Consider the following 17,343-nt stretch of genomic DNA (forward strand, 5'->3'; position numbering starts at 1 on the left):
TGAGCTCTGTGTGTGTGTGTGTGTGTGTGTGTGTGTGTGTGTGCAGGTGAGGGTGCATGTATGAGTACATACATGTGGATGTCAGAGGACAACCTTAAGTGTCATTTCTCAGGAGCTGTCCATCTTTGCTTTTTTAATTTCTTATTTTTATTTTGTGTGTATGAGTGTATTGCCTGCATGTATGTAAGTGCACCCGTGTCGTGCAATGCCTAAGGAGGACAGAAGAAGTCGTTGGATCCCCTGGAACTGGAGTTACGGACAGTTGCTAGCTGCCCTGTGGGTGCTGGAATTTGAACCCAGGTCTTCTGCAAGAGCAGTCAGTGTTCTTAACCTCTGAGCCATCTCTCCAGCCCCCATCTTTGTTTTTTTGAGTCAGGGTCTCTCGCTGGCCCGGGACTCACTGATTACACTAAATTGGTTGGCCAGAGAGCCCCAGGACACGGTCTCTGCCTCCCCAGTGCTAGGATTACAAGTACACGCCACCACTCCTGGCTTTTTGCATGCGTTCTGGGGACCTGGGTTCAATTCCCAGCACCCACACGGTGACTAACAACCATCCATAACTCAGTTCCAGGGAATCCAACACCTTCTTCTGAGCTCCTTGGCATTGCACGACACAGGTGCACTTACGTACATGCAGCAATATACTCATACACGTAAAATAAAAATAATAATTTTTTTTTTTTAAAAAAGAAAGCTACTTTCCCCTAGAGAGGCATGCCATTTTCCTGACCATGTCAGACCAACACAGATCCCAAAGCACAGACAGGGACTTGACCCAGAGTAGGAAGCTCGGTTCTAAAAACTTGACACAGAGGGCCACCCCATCCAAATCCTAGCCTCTGCAAATTTCAGTCACAGACTAGAGTGGCCCTGAAGTCACACTGCAGATAGCCTCCATAAGGAGAGCCGGGAGCAGCGAACTTCATCGTGCAGCCTGGCCTATCACACTGCAGATAGCCTCCATAAGGAGAGCCGGGAGCAGCGAACTTCATCGTGCAGCCTGGCCTACCTTGAAGCACTGAAACCCCGTCCGCGGCTGACAGGGGCTGACCCTCCCTGTACCACGTGAGCTCTGGTGGTGGGACAGCATTGGTGTCACAGTACAGGTAGGCTGAGTTGTTCTCCACGATCTCCCGGTATTCTGTCACCCCACCCCGGGCCTCCTCCTCGTGGGGCAGGAATTCAAAGTCTGCATCAGCATCACCCACCTTTTGGAACATGGGGGGCACTGGGGGAGAGGAGATAAAGCTGTTAGGATCACAGTGGAGGGAGAGAGATACCCCTCTGCGCACCGAGATCTCCTGCCAGCCTAGGAGGCACCCCAAACCCTGCCACTCAGCCATACCCTGTCCTGCAGTGGCGGTATCTCTTTACTTTCCTCCCTCAGGGAGCTGGGGTTTACTGAGCAGCTGCTCTTGGAAAACCCTCCCACCCTATGGAGTTCCTGTTTAAAGGCCTCAAAGAATCCTCACAGCTGGGTGTCCTGGCATACATCCTGTCATTCTCGTTCTTAGGAGGCGGAGGAAGGAGGATCACAAGTTCCAGGTCAGTTTGAACTACACAGTAAAACTTTGACTCAAAAGAACAAAACCAAAGGACTCAGTAACATGGAAAGATTTTTGAGGGAAGTTTTGGCCCACCAAGCTTTGGCCTACATTTCTGTACCCATACACAGAGGTACAAAGCCCTCAGCAGTTAGGACCCAAAGGGGCCTTTGATCAGATCAGCTGCGTTTTGGAAAAGATGCAACCAAGGTCCAGAGGTGACATCTCCAGGGCACGCAGCCCAGTAACGACAGAGCCAGGGAGGCAGCTGAGGGCCAGATATGGCAGAGAGGAGGATGTTACCAGGCCACCCTAAAGTACCACCCAACAAAATCCAGCCCTTCCTTCACCTGACTCGACTTCTCAGCCTCTCTGCTTCCTTTCCAGCCTCCCTGGCTCCTCTCCTGCCTCCCATCCTCCCCACATCCCTGTCTCTCTCCTTCCTTCCCAACCTCCTTCCCAGACTCCCAGGCTCCTGTTCCTCCTTCTCTTGCCTGCCTCCCGAACACTTAATCCTGATCTGAGGCAGGAACCTTCATCTCCTGGACCTCATTCTTCACATGTCCTTCCTCTGTGGTGTTGAGATGGTTGATCCATGGGCAATGCCTGTGTGGGACTCCTTGCCAAGGGCCAGCCTTCCCCATCCCCAGCCGACACCATCCCCTGTGATTCATGGCCTTCTCTTCTGTGCCAATATCCTGTTTTGGGTCCACTAGTTGTCACCCAGCCTGCCCCGCCTCAGGACACACCTTGAATGAGAACATTGAAGTCCTGGTCATCCTCACCAGCCATGTTGGTGGCCACGCACAGGTATCGGCCAGAGTCAGAGACTTGCGTGGGCCGGATCTGGAGCAGCCTTCCCTCCCCCAGAACACGGAGCCTTTGGCTGGGGGTCACAGGCTGGGGGAGGGACAGAGAGGGAAGGGAGAGGGTCTGAGATCAGAAAGCAAAATGCTTGTTTTGAGACAGGGTCACATGTAGCCCAGGCTGGCCTCAAACTCACTAAGTAGTCAAGGATGACCTTGAACTTCTGTCCCTCCTGCCTCAACCACCCAAGTGCTGGGATTACAAACACGTTACCACATTTCCACTTTATATTTTACTTATTATTGTTGAAAGATTTTGTTATTTTTAGATTTTTATGTATTTTGCCTGCATGTATGTAAGTGTACCACATGTGTACAGTGCCCATGGAGGCCAGAAGAGGGCATCAGATCCCCCGGAACTGGAGTTACAGGTGGGAGTAGCTGCCATGTAGATGCTGGGAATTAAACCCAGGTCCTCTAGAAGAACAGTAAGTGCTCTTAACTTCTGAGTCATCTCTCTAACCCCCCTACTCTATATTTTAATCAGTAAAAACCAAACCACAATATAAAATGATGGGACCACCCAGTAACCTTGTCAAATCAAACTCATATAATCTCAAACTTAGAAGAGCAGGAAGTGGGGGGGGGGCAGATGGAGCTTAATGCTTTAGAAGATTTTTCATTGAAAGCTAAAGTGTGGACAGAGCCAGTTCAGGTCAGTTCTGGGGTCAGGTGCCTTCAGGGCTCTCTTCTAGAAAGTTCCAAGCAGGGCCAGTGGGAACCAGAGGGGAGAGAGCTCAAGGGGCCCACACTCACCCGTCCATCCTTGTACCAGCTGATAGAGGGCGGGGGCACGGCCCAGCACTCACACTCCAGGGTCAGGGTGCTGTTGACTTTGGTCTTTACTTCTTTCACACCTACCTCCCCCAAGGAGTCATCCTTAGAGATGGAAGGGGGGACTGAAAAGCCATAGAAGGTATGAGGAACAGGTCCAGAGAGGGTGATGAGACCCTGATTCACTGGTCCTGGAAACGGTCTCCAAAGCAGGGGGCAGTCTCCCTGGAAGGTAACCTGATCCACTTTGAGACTAAGAAAGCTACGGGATAGGGAGGGTATGAAGCAGGGGGATTCTTGGGGTCACCTCCAGAGCATCTTCTTGGGGACCATGTTTCAAGCTGAGGGACCCTGGGTTGAACCTCCACAGAAGTGGCAAAGGAAGATAGTGGTCAGGGAGGGATTGGGAGTCACATGACCTAAGTCCCAACATTGTCCCCACTGCTTAGTTACCTTCAGCATTAGAATAGGGAAAGTTGGAGCCCTCCTCCCCCCATGGCTGCCTGTGACTCTAAGACATAGCCACAGGAAGGCACCTGGGTCTCAAGTCTGACCAGGACTCCCAGACAGCCTCCTGCCTATCCAGCTGGTGTCCTGGAAGTGGGGAGGACTCACTGAGGACTTCCACATGATAGTTCTTTGTGGCTTCTCCTAGCTCATTGGTGACCACACATGTGTACTGGCCGGAGTCTTCCTTCTGGGCATTCAAGATCTGCAACCCATGGGTACCTGCTTGGGAAACAGAGGCCAAGGTCACCCCCCAACTGGCCCTCACCATGTCCACGAACTCAGGTTGACCTAGCCCGAGGACAAGTCACCTATCCTCTCTTTGTCCACCCCTGGGGCATCACCTGGGAGCAGCTGGACATTCTTGGAGGCCTTAAAAGGAACCCCATCCTTCATCCAGGTGATGTTGGGGGAAGGAAAGGCCAGCGCCTCACAGATGAGGGAAATAGGATTGTTGATGGTCACCGTCACCTCCTCATCAGCACTGTCCTCAGCCACTCCCAGGATGGTGGGAACCACTGTGAAAAGAAGGCAGCAGGGCCCTGGTGGACACAGACGACTCCGGCCCTGGGCCCGTGGACCCCAAAGACCAGGACCGTTAGAACTCTAACCTTGGTGCTGCTGTTGTGTTACACAGACAGGAAACTGAAGCTCGGGGGAGCCAATCCCTCCTCTGCCATGAGCTATACTATAGGCAAGTTGAACAACCAGTCTCAGTCTCCCCAATACCTGTCAACATCAACTCAACACAAGGCCTAGCTGCCCATCTAACCAGAGCCTTCCTGGTTCTGCTGAGGAGGAGCGGGAGACAAATCCCTGTTCTGTTTCACGGATCCTAAAAACGGTCCTTGTCAGCCTCTGAAGGGGCAACGTGAAGGTTTGGATGTGATGTTGTCAAGGAACAGACTAAAGCCTGGTCCCTAGCTGTGGGCACACGACTGAGCAGTGACTGCGGCATGAGGGATCTGACCCCAGTGGCTGCATCTACTTGGTGATTTATTATTGAATGACATGTTGAAAGAGTGGATTTGAGGGGTGGGGCCTAGCTGGGTGAAGGAAGGAGGTCCCTGGGGGCATGTTCTTGGGGTTGTTTCTTGTCCCTGACCTACTACTGTCTCTTTCTGTCTCCTGACCACCATGAGGTGAGCTGCTTTGACCCACCACACATTCTTACCATGGTGTACTGTCTTACCACACATAGGCCCAGAACAAACCAGCCAAGAGACCATGGACTGAGACTTCTGACACTATAAGCAAAATAAACCCTTCCTGGGACTGAAGACACAGCTTCATTGGTCAAGTGCCTGACAGGAAAGCACGAGGGCCTGGGTTTGGATCCCCAGCGGCCACACATAAAAGTCAGGCATAGTGGTGTCTGTAATCCCAGTGTTGGGGGCGGGGGTGGGGGAGTGAGGGTGGGGGCAGGGTCCAGGGAGTGGGGGATGGGGGAGTGGGGGGGAGGAGGAGGACCTTTGAAGCTCATTGGCTACCCAGCCTATCCCCATTGATGAACTCCAGGTTCGGTGAGAGACCATGTCTCCAAAAAAGAAGGTGGAGAGAGATCAAGGAAGACACTTGATGTCGGCCTCTGCCTCCACATATGTGTGCACACACCACATGAACACACACATATCCCCCCATAAACAAACTCCCTGAGATTGGTTTCTCATGCATTTTGTCACACTGATCAAACTCTTCCTTTTACCTCTAGTCTTTTTTATCTCATTTTTTGTTGAGACAGGGTCTCACTAGCTCCGACTGTCCTGGAACTCACTATGTAGACCAGGCTGGCCTTGAAATACAGAGATCTTCCTGCTTCTGCCTCCCAAGTGCTGGGATTAAAAGTGTGCACCACCATACCCAGTCCATCTGCCCATCTTTTTTTTCGAAGAAATATATATATAAAAATGTGTGTGTATATTTAAATTGTGTGCATTTATATGTGACTATGTGAGGGTATATGCATGTGAGTGCAGGTGCCCACAGAAGCCAGAGGAGTGTATTGGATCCCCTGGAACTGAGTTACAGGCAGTTGTGAGTCACCCGACAAGCCTGACGTGGGTGCTGGAAACTGAGCTGGGGTCCTCTGCAAGAGCAGTAAGTGCTCTTAACCACTGAGCCATCTCTCCTTGTAGTCTTAGGAGCAGATTTTACCAAGGTCACCTGGGCTCCTCACTTGGGCCATTCTCTAGTTTCCCAGCCTAACAGGACAGTAGGTAACACATCATCCTCAGGATATAGAAGGCTTAAGGGCAGGCCCACCATCAAGACCTGAATCACATCTCCTCTCTGAACTCCATAATCTCATCACTGACATGGGGAACAGCATCTCCCAACTCCAAGGGCGACTGTGAAGATTCAGCTTGACCGGTGATAGATGCTTAATAGAACTATTATGATTTTTTTTTTCTTGTTTGTTTCTTTGGTTGTTTTTTTGAGATAGGGTCTCCTATAGCCCAGGTTAGCCCCAAACTTGCTGTGTATCAGAGGCTGACCTTGAACTCCTGATCTTCCTGCCTCCACCTCCCCAGTGGCCATACCTGTAACCCCAGGACTTGAGAGGTAGAGGCAGGAAGATCAGGAGTCTGGGCCCAGGGTGGTGGGCGTGCCCCTAGGCCCTTCATGCCCTGAGGGTAATGTGTCATCCAGTCTTTCCTTTTATTTTATTTTTGCTTTCATACTTAGAGAAATGAAAAGAAAGACTGGGTGGTTTGTAGGAAGTGTGGGTTCCCTCCTGCAGCACCTGAGTGGCCAGGGGAGGCCCGGAGCTCACCAAGAACACTGAGCTGCATGTGCTTGGTCTTCTCCCCCACCGCGTTGGCAGCAATGCAGGAGTAGTGGCCGGCATTGGACAGGTTGGCTTGGGGGACCCATAAGAGGATGCCATCTGGGGATATCTCATAGGGGTCTCCAACAGCCAGGGGCCGACCATCTTTGAACCATGTGATCTTGGGTGGTGGGTGGCCTATGTGAAGAGGAGACAGTGAGACCATTCAGCAGGCTCTGACCAAATGGACTCAGATCAGAGGCTACTTCCGGCCAAGACAGACACGGCATCGCACAGGCTTGTGAAGCAGAGCAGGAATGGCTTGTGCTTCTCCTTCAGATTTGGGTAGTTTGTCCTCATTGGGGACTGGACAGAGATTGCTTGGTACAGACAGGCAAGATGGAATGGATAATTATTCCATCCATCTATCCATCTACTCACCTGTCTGTCCATCTGTCCTCCCACTTACTGCTCATTCATGAATCCATTCATCCATCCACATTTACCCATCATCTATCCATTCATACATCTGTCCATCTATCTTCTTACCCACCCACCCACCCATTCGTCTATTTTTCCACACAATCTCTTCATCCATTTACTCTCCCAACCACCCATCTATCCATCCATTTATTTTCTTACCCACATACTGCCCACTTATTTATTCAACCATCCATCCATCCATTCACCCATTTAGCCATCATCTATATTTTCATCCATCTATCCAAACATCCATCTATCTCCCAACCCTCTTAGTGTCCAGTCATCTATCCAATTGTCCATCCGTCCATTCATCCATCATCCACCTATTTCTTCATCCATCCATCTAAATATCCATACATCTGTGCATGTATCCATTTATCCATTCATCCATCATCTTTTCCTTCATCCAGACAAACATCCATCTATCCACCTACCCATTCATCCATCATCTCTCTCTCTATCCCCACAAACATCCACCCACCAAGCCATCTTTTCAGTAGCATCAGTGGGAGCTTACTTTGCCTGGCACTAAGGAACTCATGGTGGCAAGGGTCTCAGCCCTCTAAGAGCTCAGACACAGGCCATTATGGTCCTATGTGGTCAGAGCTGGGGCAGGGAAGCCCTAGTGCAGTTGGGACTTGGGATGGAGCTCATGGGGTATTAGGGGTCAGACAAAGAGGCGCTGTGGAGAGTCCTGGCAGCTGACTACAGTCAGGCAGTGAGTAGAGCAAAAACAGTAAATGCATAAGAGAGGGTCCTGATGCAGATGGTGAGCCGCAGAGAGACCCCCAGTGGGTAGCCACGGGGATGGGGCCTGCCAAACTGCATAGTCCTCACCTGTGGCATTGCATTCCAGCTGCGCAGTCCGTCCCTCAGGTACCTTGACAACCTCCTCTGGGTCCTCGTTTTCAATCCTGGGAGGAACTGGGAGAGGCAGTGAGACAGACAGTCACCAACTGGGCAGCACACGCAGGACACAGCAGGAAGCCAGGTTTCAGGTACCGCGTTTTCCCACACCCCAGTGCCTGCTCCCAGGCTGAGTGCTGGCCACCCGATCAGAGAAGGCAGTGTGGGGGTGTTGAGAGTATTTGCTCCCTTCCACTTTGGGTTAGCTCCTGCTGCATCTGGAAGTTCCAGAGCAGCTTCATAGCAGAGGTTTTGAGTGTATGTGTTCATGTATGTATGTATGCACATGTACATGTGGAGGTCAGAGGTTAACTTCAAATATCATTTCTCATGAGGGGTGTGTGTGTGTGTGTGTGTGTGTGTGTGTGTGTGTGTGTGTGTTTAGACAGGGTCTCCCTATAGCCCTAGCTGGACTGGAAATCATTATGCAGATCAGGATCTCACAGAAGACTGTCTGCCTCTGCCTCCCAAGTGCTGGGATTAAAGGTGTGAGCTACCACACCCTCCTTTGTTGTTGTTGTTACTGTTGTTTTGGTGTTTTTGAGAGAGGGTCTCAGGCCTGGAACTTACCAAGTAAGCTAGGTTGGCTGGCCAGTGAGCCACCGGGAGTCTTCTATCTCCGCTTCCCCAGTGTTGAGATTGCAAGTGTGTGCCATCCAGAGCATGGTGGCACACACCTTTAATTCCAGCACTAGGGAGGCAGAGGCGGGTGAATCCCCAAGAGTAGAGGTTTTGATGAGGGAAGAAAAATGAGACACAGACTGCCCATCTTCTGCCCACCCTGGAAGCTCCCCAGTGGGAGCAGGCCTCCTGGTACTCCCACGAACAGAGCACTGCATCCTACCCAGCACCTCCACACTGAAGTTTCTCCGTGCCTCCCCAGCCCCATTGCTGGCCAGGCATGAATAGAGGCCTCTGTCCTGCTCCTGTGCCTGGGTCATCTTCAGCATCCAGCCACCTGAGGAGGGAAGGGAGGGTGTGGGCTCTGGCATAGCTCTGAGCAGCCTCACCCAATCCACCATGTCAAGATTATAACTAGACATCTGCCTTCAGTGTTCCATTTCTCAGGTGGGAAAACTGAGGCACGAGAGTAAAGAAAAGGATGGAATACCAGAATAAACTTGAAAACCCTGTTCTAGAAAGAAGGAGCTAGCATGCTGGCCCTCAGTGACTCTGCACTAAGGTAAGGGTCAGCAGTGGGCTCAATAGTACTGGTCTATTTCAGACTCTCATTCTTCTCTTAGAGGCTCAGAATAAAGGCCTTCTCTTCCTAAGGAGAGATGGAGCCAGCTCCTCTCAGAGGACTCTTGTAGGACCCACCTGGAGAGGACAGCTAATATACACATACCATCACCTCCATTCCTACACTCTTGGCAGACATTACTAATTGATTGCCAGTTCCCTTTGTTCTGGACTTAGAAGTAGTCTCTGTGCTCCCATCTATACAATGCACCTGTATCTATACAACCCTACCAAGTGGGAAATGTGTTTACCATCTTCCACAGGCTGCAGGGAACAAATGATGGGCCACTGACCCCTGCAGCTCAGGGCCAGAGGTCATGGCCATTTGACAGGCTGACTCTCAGAACATACCTCTGGCTGGTACCTTACCTGCCAAAAGGTAGGTGTCCTCCCCAGGGCTGATTGGCTGCCCTTCCCGGAACCACTGGACTGTGGGAGGTGGGATCCCTGTGGTTTCACAGAGCAGCGTCAAGGAGCCATGCAAGGCAGTGGTGACATTGGTCAGTGGATCTGAGTCTCTGATGAGTTCAGGGGGAACTAGACCAGAGGAGGAGCAATGTTCAGGGTTCAGACAGGGCATGTGTACTCTTCATGACCCCCCTCTCTACCCACTGAAGGACCTACAGGCTCATTGCAGGGAGCCAAGGACTGGGAGGGTCCCAGCTGCTCCATCGAAGCTGCAAGGCCCACAAGGAGGTGAGTGATGGCTACAGGCCGGACTTTGAGGTCAGGCAGGCACCTCGGGCCTGTTTCCCCACCCTTTCAGAGGAAGGTGGAGAGGATTCTTTTTTTTTTTAGAAAGTGTCTGTTTGTTTGTTTGTTTTTGAGACAGGGTCTCCCTGGCCTGGAACTCACTGTGTAGACCAGACTGGCCTCAGAACTCACAGAGATTGGTCTGCCTCCTGGGTGCTGGGATTATAGGCGTTTACCACCACACCTGGCTCTTCAGTGTCTTATGTAGCCCAAGCTAGCCTCCAACTTGCTATGTAACCAAGGATGACCCTGAACTCCTCATCCTCCTTCCTCCACCTGTTGAGTGCTGGGATGGCAGGCATGCACCACAATGCCTGGTTTATTCAGTGCTGGCTGTGGAACCAGGACTTAGCTGGTAGAGTGCTAAGCAGACATTCTACCAACTGACTTTCCCAGTCAAACATACGGAGAGCCTCGGTCCAGCGCCCAAGAGGGCAGGAGCTGAGAGGAGTGCTGTGACTAGCAAAGTGTACCCGTCCCCATCCTCCACTCTGTGCTCTGAATGAAGTGGCAACCCTGTCGTTCTGGAAAGATCTATCACAAGGCAGTTCCCTTCTATCAGTGGGATGACTAGGCACGGAAGGCTCAGAAGCCTAGGGAAGTGAGTCCTCAGGAGAGGGGCCTCCCTGCGCCTACCCAGCTTGCCGTTCCTGAGCTTCTTCCCCTGGACCATATCCTGCCTCGCCTCAAATAGATCCAGGTAGTGATGGGTGAGTGGCTCCCATGCTCCCGCTGATCCTCCTGCCACCCCAGCCACTACCCAGGTCCTACTCAGTCTTACAGTTTAAGTCCCAAACCCACTTCCCCCAGGACAGGGGGCGGTGTCTTGATTCCTCCCACACCGTGTATGGTCTCCCCAGTCTCTCTACACCTGCATCCCCCAAGAATGCCACACAGGCCATGTGGAATATGGACTGTGGGAACAGAATGGGGGAAAAGAACGTGGGGTGGAGGGAGGGAGAAAGGAGAGAGGGGGTAAAGGAAGGAGGGAAAGAGAGATGGGCATTTTGAGGCCGTGTTGGCCATGGTCCCCGGTAGTGACCCTCATCAGAGAGCCAACTGAAGGAGGACCAAAATGGCCCACCCCCGGAACATAGTCCCTGAGGACTATGCCCAGTACTGCCCAGCCTTTCTCTCTCCAGTCCAGCCCGTCGCCTCACCCTCCCCATGGCCACTGGTCCTCACCCAGCACAGAGAGTGCGAACCTCCTCTCGGCCCGCCCGGCCACGTTCTCGGCCACGCAGCTGTAGTGACCAGCGTGGCTAGCCTGTGCCTGTTCCACGTGTAGACTCCGGCCCTGGTCCTGAAGCCGCAGGCCAGGCTCGGTCCCCACAGGCTGGCCATCCTTCTCCCATGTCACCACCGGCAGGGGCTTCCCTGTAGCGTTACATTCCAGAGCAGTCTCCCCACCATGGAGCACCGAGACTGTCGTAGGGGAGTCCTGAGGGCCAGTGATCTGAGGGGGAACTGGGGTGGGGAGGAGGCACTCAGTGAACATGTCTGAGGCCATGGGGCTGGAGAGATGGCTCAGCGGTTAAGAACACTGGTTGTTCGTGCAGAAGACCCGGGGTCGAATCCCAGCACCCACATGGCAGCTAACAACTGTCCATAACTCCAGTCCCAGGGGATCCGACAGCCTCTTCTGACCTCCGTGGCATTGCACGACATGGGTGCACTTACTTACATGCAGACAATACGCATAAAATAAAAATAATAAATAAAATTTGAAAGAAAAGAAAATATCTGAGCCCCTGGACAGGGGCTCAGTGGCCACAGCCCCATGCAGGCCCGTCGTCCTTTTGCACTGTAGGCTGTGTAACCTGGGCCCAGTCACTTTACCTCTCTGAGTCTTCCTACCTCTACAGCAGTGTGAGAGCCGTATCCACGGTCACCTCGCAGGCACCCTGGGGATCTAGGTGGGCTGCTCCTTGAATGCTTGGCTATTCCTGCTCTGTGCAGTTTTACAGAAGCCAGAGTCTCTCCAAGTTGTCCAGGTGGGCCTTGAATGTGAACTTGTATTCACTTAGCCTCTCAAACAGGGAATGCAGTGCCCAGTGCTAGCCTAGGCTTCATTTCCTAGCACTTTTTTTTTTTTTTTTGAGACTGGATCTCTTATAATCCAGGCACCCTTGAACTCCCTGTGTAGCTGAGGATAACTTTGAACTCCTGATCCTCCTGCCTCCACCTCTGAGTGCTGGGATTACAAGAGAGTACCACCATGCCTGGGCTATATGCTGTTGGGGACCAAAACTCTGCACACCAGGCAAGCACTCTACCCACTCACCTGCATCTTCAGCCCCATTAGCATGTTTTTAAAAAATATTTTATTACTTTTTACTTTATGTGTATGAGTGTATTGCCTGCCTGTGTGTAAGTGCACCTGTGTCGTGCAGTGCCTGTGGAAGTCAGAAGAGGGCATCAAATTCCCCTGGAACTGGAGTTACGGATGGTTGTGAGCCGCCATGTGAGTGCTGGGAATCGAGTCCAGGTCCTCTGCAAGAGTGGCCAGCACTCTTAACCTCTGAGCATCTCCAGACCCCCACTAGCATGGTTTTTACATGGCGAGGATATTTAATTTCATTTTTCTTTCTACAGTTTTCATGCACATGCATGTCCATGTTTGCATGTATGTGAGTACGTGTGTGTGCATGCATGCATGTGGAGGCCTGAGGTCCATGTCAGGGAATCACCCACCATTGCTTTTCCATCTTACTCATTGAGGCAGGCTCCCTCAATGAGCCTCCGATGAAGCCGGTTCTCACTAGCTGGCTTGTTCTGGGGATCCCATCTCCACCTTCGAAGGCTGGAATTGCACACAGCCACCGGGCCCCCCTGGCACCTATATGGGCTCTGGGGATCTGAACCTTGGCCTCACACTTACGTGGCAAGCGCTTCAACCACTGAGCCATCTCCCAGCCCAGGATAGTTCGTTTCACCAGCGCGGACCCCTTAACTATAGGAGCTCCATGTGTGTTCATGTCTTTCCCTTTTCCACCTGCTTCCAGTGTGCTTTGTCCCTTTGCTGAGGCACACGGGGACCTGCTGTCCCCTCCTGTGCTCAGATTGGGCGCCGCTGAGAGTCGGGGATAGACAGGCAGGCAAGCGCCCAGTCTTGCTGTTCCTGCCCTCATGTGGACTAGGCCGTGGGCTCTACCCAGCCACCACCCTCACCCGCCCAGCCCTGGCAAGGCTCACCCTGAACCTCCAGCTGCTGGTCCTGGCTACTGGTCCCGGCCACGTTGCTGCATTCACAGGTGTATGTCCCCTTGTGGGCTGACTGGACCTGTCCCATGTACAGCAGCCTCCCTACTGCCAACACCTGCTCCGGGTTGTCCCCCTCCCCAGGCAGGGGCTGACCTGGAGCAGTGAGAAAAAGCCCTTGGTCCAGGGCACAGGGCATGTGCAGGGACCCGAGGTCCTTTTATTGGGAGGTCCTTTTATTGGGAGCAGTGGTCTCCCCCACCCCAACTAGTCCCAACTCCTGCCCATCCTCCAGGTGTCCAAATAGATGACACCTGCTACGGGAAGTCGTCCCTGGGTCCTGGCACCTCTCTGAGCCTCCACACTCTCCAAGGTGGATTTCTTCCCAGAATAGGCCTGGCTATCTCACTGTCTCACTGGAGGAAAAGCCAAGACCTTCAAAACACCCTCCAGTTGAGTCTCCATTGCTCTGGGAACCATTGCTTACTTTGCCTCCCCTCCCCCCACCCCTCTACTCCCATCCTGCTGACTTTGTTGCAGATCCCTGGCCTTTCTACTGTACTGCAAGCAAGCTTCATTCATTCCTGCCCCAGGGCCTTTGCACCTACTATGACCTCTACCCAGAATACTTCCCCCTGTGGTTTCCTCAGAGACATCCCTCACCTCTGTCCAACAATCCTGACTACCTAACTTCAAATTCCAAATCGTAACTGCACACATCTCCCCTGTCTGTTTTTGCCCGCTTACTCCCTAAGGTGCAGGTCACCTCATTTTCTGTTTATCTTCTGACTGCCCAGGTGAGGGTGGGACTTGGTGGGTCTTGTGCACCTCTGTCTTCCCAGGTCCCAGGAGAGGGCCTGGCCAACCTGCTCTCCCATACAGGTGGGTGAAGTGAAGCCCTACTAATTATTGAGTATGTATTTTGCACTAGGCCCTGGACTTTGAATTGTAGCCAAAACGGTGCCACACAGGGCTCATGGATCGGTAGAGGGCAGAACAGGGCGGATGGATGGTCACTCAGGGAGGCCCTGTCCAGCTGGGTTCTGGGAAGGCCTTCCTGGCAGAAGTGACAGAGATGTGGGGCCTAAAGATCAGCCTGCTGTCACAGGCTAGGAGGGGCCCTGCAGGTGGGGCAGGGCAGGGGGGCTGTAACCAGGGCTGAATCCCCCCCCTCAGAAAGATGCTGGGGTATCACCAGTGAGGGGGTGCTGGGAGAAGGCAGCCATCCTACCTTCTTTCCTCCATGAGATCTTGGGGAAGGGGATACCCTGGCAGTCGCAGGACAGTCTGGCCGTCTGCCCCTCGTTCACAGTCAGGGTGTAGGGCTCCTTTGACAGGAACTCTGGAGGGGCTGGGTCAGAGCAGAGGGGAGCTGAGGGGGCTGGGGTGGGAGGGAGGACTGGGAAGGGCTGTATCCTGGGGCCCAGTTAGGTGGCCCTCTTCCTCAGACCCAAAAGCCAGCCCTGGGGGGAGGGCCCCCAGAGACCCTTACCCCAGACATTCAGGTTGAAGTGCTTCTCAGAGCGGCCTGCCTGGTTCAAGGCCTCACAGGTGTAGCGTCCGGCATCCCATACCTCTGCTCGGTCCACCTGGCCAGGAGCAAAGACAGCTGGTCCGTGGGGGAAGCAGAGATGGTGTCATCCCTAAATAGACCTGGTCGCCTCAGACGTGTCACATGATCTGCTTGCTGGAACAGAGCTGCGATGGCAGCTCCCTGCCTGGGAGCACCAAGAGGTTTCTAGAAGCCAGAGCCTGAGGTAGGGCTGACATGGGCCCCTCCGTGGCAGCCCCAACCTTCATCATGTCATACCCACAGCCCAAACCTGCTAAGGGGCTGGACACACGGCCAGGATGGCCCCACACTGGCCCTTCACCTGTTCCCAGTCTTCAGAAAGCCCAACAGGCCCAACCAGAAAAGAAGAAGGAGAATGAGGCTTGGGAGGGGAGAGGACCTGCCACCAGGGGCTCAGACCTTGATCAGGGGTGATGAGACTTCACTGTGGCTTTGAAGAACAAAGGGAAAGGAAGGGAAATCAAAGGCCAGTGCTCAGAGTTGGGAATGGTCATATCACAAGGTATAGAGGGGCTGGAGGAGGAGGAGCACTGGCATACACTGGGGTCCTGAGAAAAGCTAAGGGATCAGTCCTGGGGCTTTGTCCTCTGTCCCCTGAACTGAACGATGCTCACAGTGGGCAGGGACACCCGTAAGCCCTGCCCTGCCCTGCTCAGGCATTTTCCCCAGCTACACACCTCCAGCAAGGCCTTGTCGGCAGAGAGGTGAATGCCAGGGTGAGGCTCCAGGGGCCTCCCATCCTTCCGCCAGCTCAGCACAGGGGGTGGTACAGCGTGGCTCTGGCACTCCAGTGTCACTGACTCATTGACCACGACAGACACGTTCAGCTCTTCTCCAAGGATGCTGGGGGGCACTGCGGGCGCAGACAAGAATGGATTCCCTCAAGTACGAGATGGGCAGGACAGGACACAGCCGAGTCGGACTGGTCAATTCCAATACCCCGGGGCAAACCCCAGGACTGAGAGTCATATTAGGATGAATCCCCAGCTCCAGCCTTGTCCCACCACCTCTGTCCTGCTGCAAAAGGCGGCCTGGGCTAGCAAGGTGGGTGGGCTGCAACAGTTTCAGCCTGGGGTACCATCCTGGATCTGAAAATGCCACACTGGGGGACAGGGGACGGGGGACAGGGGTTAACTCTGGGCCTCCCCATACCACTTCTTACAGTTATATATGGTTCTGCAGAAGAAAGAAAACACACACACTCTCCACATTTAAAAATGCTCAGTAATAGTCTGGTTTAGTGCTGCATGCCTGCGATCCCAGTACCTGGAAGGCCGAGGCAAGAGGGTTGTTGCAAATTTGAGGCTAGCCTGGAAGACAGTAGGTTCTGAGCCAGCCTGGGGCCTGGGCTATATTAAGACCCTGTCTCGAAAACCAAAATAAATGAATATTTTAAATTCAATAATATATTTATTAAAAAATTTATTTTTGAGATAAAATTTGAGATAGACCCCGCTAATATAGCCCTGGCTGGCCTCAAACTCACAGAGATCACCTCCTTCTGCCTCCCAAGTACTGGAATTAAAGGCATGTGCCACCATGCCTGGCTTTTATTACATTTTTTTTTTTTTGAGACAGTGTCATAACCCCAGCTGGCCTGGAACTCAGTATGTAGACCAGGCTGACCTCAATCTCACAGAGATTCTCCTGTCTCTGCCTCCCAAGTGCAGGGGACTAAAGATGAGCACCACCACACTTGACCCCTTTTTCCCTGAAGTAAAAAGTGACCATCAGTGACAATCAGTACTCAGCTGTTTAAAAACACAGGGCCCCAGTCAGGTTTGATGGTCCAGGCTGCTAATCCCAGCTATTCAGAAGTTGAAGTAAGAGGATCACAACTTCAAGGCCAACCTGGGCTACAAAGTGAGTTTAAAGGCCAACCCTGGCGCCTTAGTAACACCCTGTCTCAAAATAAAGGGTAAAAAGAGGGCTGAGGTGTAGTTCAGTGGTGGCATGTGTGACATCATAGGTCTAATCTCATCCTGTGAAAGAAAATGAAGGAAGGAAGAGAGCACAGGCCGGCAAGACAGCTGAGTGGGTACAAGGCACCTGCCACCAAGCCTGATGACCTGAGTTCAATCACCAGGACCCACATGGTAGAAGGAGAGGACCGAATCTCTCAAGTTGTCCTCTGAGTTTCACACATGCATGCATGCATGTGCCTGAGTGCACACACACACACACACACACACACACACACACACACACACACACACACACACACACACATGCATGAATAAATAAATGCAATTAAAAAAAGAATGCAGGATCCCGAGCCAGACCTCCGGGGTTGAGGTCTAGCAATCTATCACTCACTAACCACAGGAGGCCCTGGTACCCAGCCAACCTGGGTGTCAGTTCCCTCATTGAGAAAATGGGGTTAATGAAAGTCCCAGTTCACTGAGCCTGTGTGACACTGAGTCCAATAACAAGGGTCAAGTGTCAAGTCCACGACACCTGTCACCTGTGCATTGGCCTCTAATATAGAAAGCCGGACCCTCCTGCTCCCTCCCTTGCCCTCCAGGGCTCTCCACGTCCTGCTGTTTTCACCTCGCACCTGGTCTAGAGCCCCATACCCCCCTCCCCCCGCAAGGACATTTAAAACCACTAACAATCATGGTCAGGGTTCAGTGAATCCTCAGGCAAAGTTCAAAGTGGGAGTTTGCTCCATCCCCCTTCAATCTACAGGGGAGGAAACAGTGGCTCGAAGAAGGAGCACCATGA

General features: G+C 52.7%; 1 protein-coding gene across 1 annotated transcript in view; it reads right to left on the reverse strand.

Moving 5' to 3' along the window:
• Positions 1-17,343, reverse strand: part of Hmcn2 (hemicentin 2) — a 173,908-nt gene that overhangs the window by 57,334 nt on the left and 99,231 nt on the right. Inside the window, exons 42-55 of the mRNA XM_017796457.1 lie at positions 15,297-15,472; positions 14,539-14,635; positions 14,278-14,397; positions 13,041-13,202; positions 11,031-11,312; positions 9,462-9,629; positions 8,695-8,808; positions 7,782-7,868; positions 6,468-6,659; positions 4,039-4,212; positions 3,803-3,916; positions 3,170-3,312; positions 2,297-2,447; positions 1,013-1,231 (exon numbers count right to left, since the gene is read on the reverse strand). Coding sequence (XP_017651946.1) covers positions 1,013-1,231; positions 2,297-2,447; positions 3,170-3,312; positions 3,803-3,916; positions 4,039-4,212; positions 6,468-6,659; positions 7,782-7,868; positions 8,695-8,808; positions 9,462-9,629; positions 11,031-11,312; positions 13,041-13,202; positions 14,278-14,397; positions 14,539-14,635; positions 15,297-15,472 — 2,199 coding nt within the window. The remainder of the gene's footprint in view (positions 1-1,012; positions 1,232-2,296; positions 2,448-3,169; positions 3,313-3,802; positions 3,917-4,038; positions 4,213-6,467; positions 6,660-7,781; positions 7,869-8,694; positions 8,809-9,461; positions 9,630-11,030; positions 11,313-13,040; positions 13,203-14,277; positions 14,398-14,538; positions 14,636-15,296; positions 15,473-17,343) is intronic.

This window comes from Nannospalax galili, unplaced genomic scaffold (assembly GCF_000622305.1).
Source record: "Nannospalax galili isolate Female #2095 unplaced genomic scaffold, S.galili_v1.0 scaffold290, whole genome shotgun sequence".
Lineage (NCBI taxonomy): Eukaryota > Metazoa > Chordata > Mammalia > Rodentia > Spalacidae > Nannospalax > Nannospalax galili.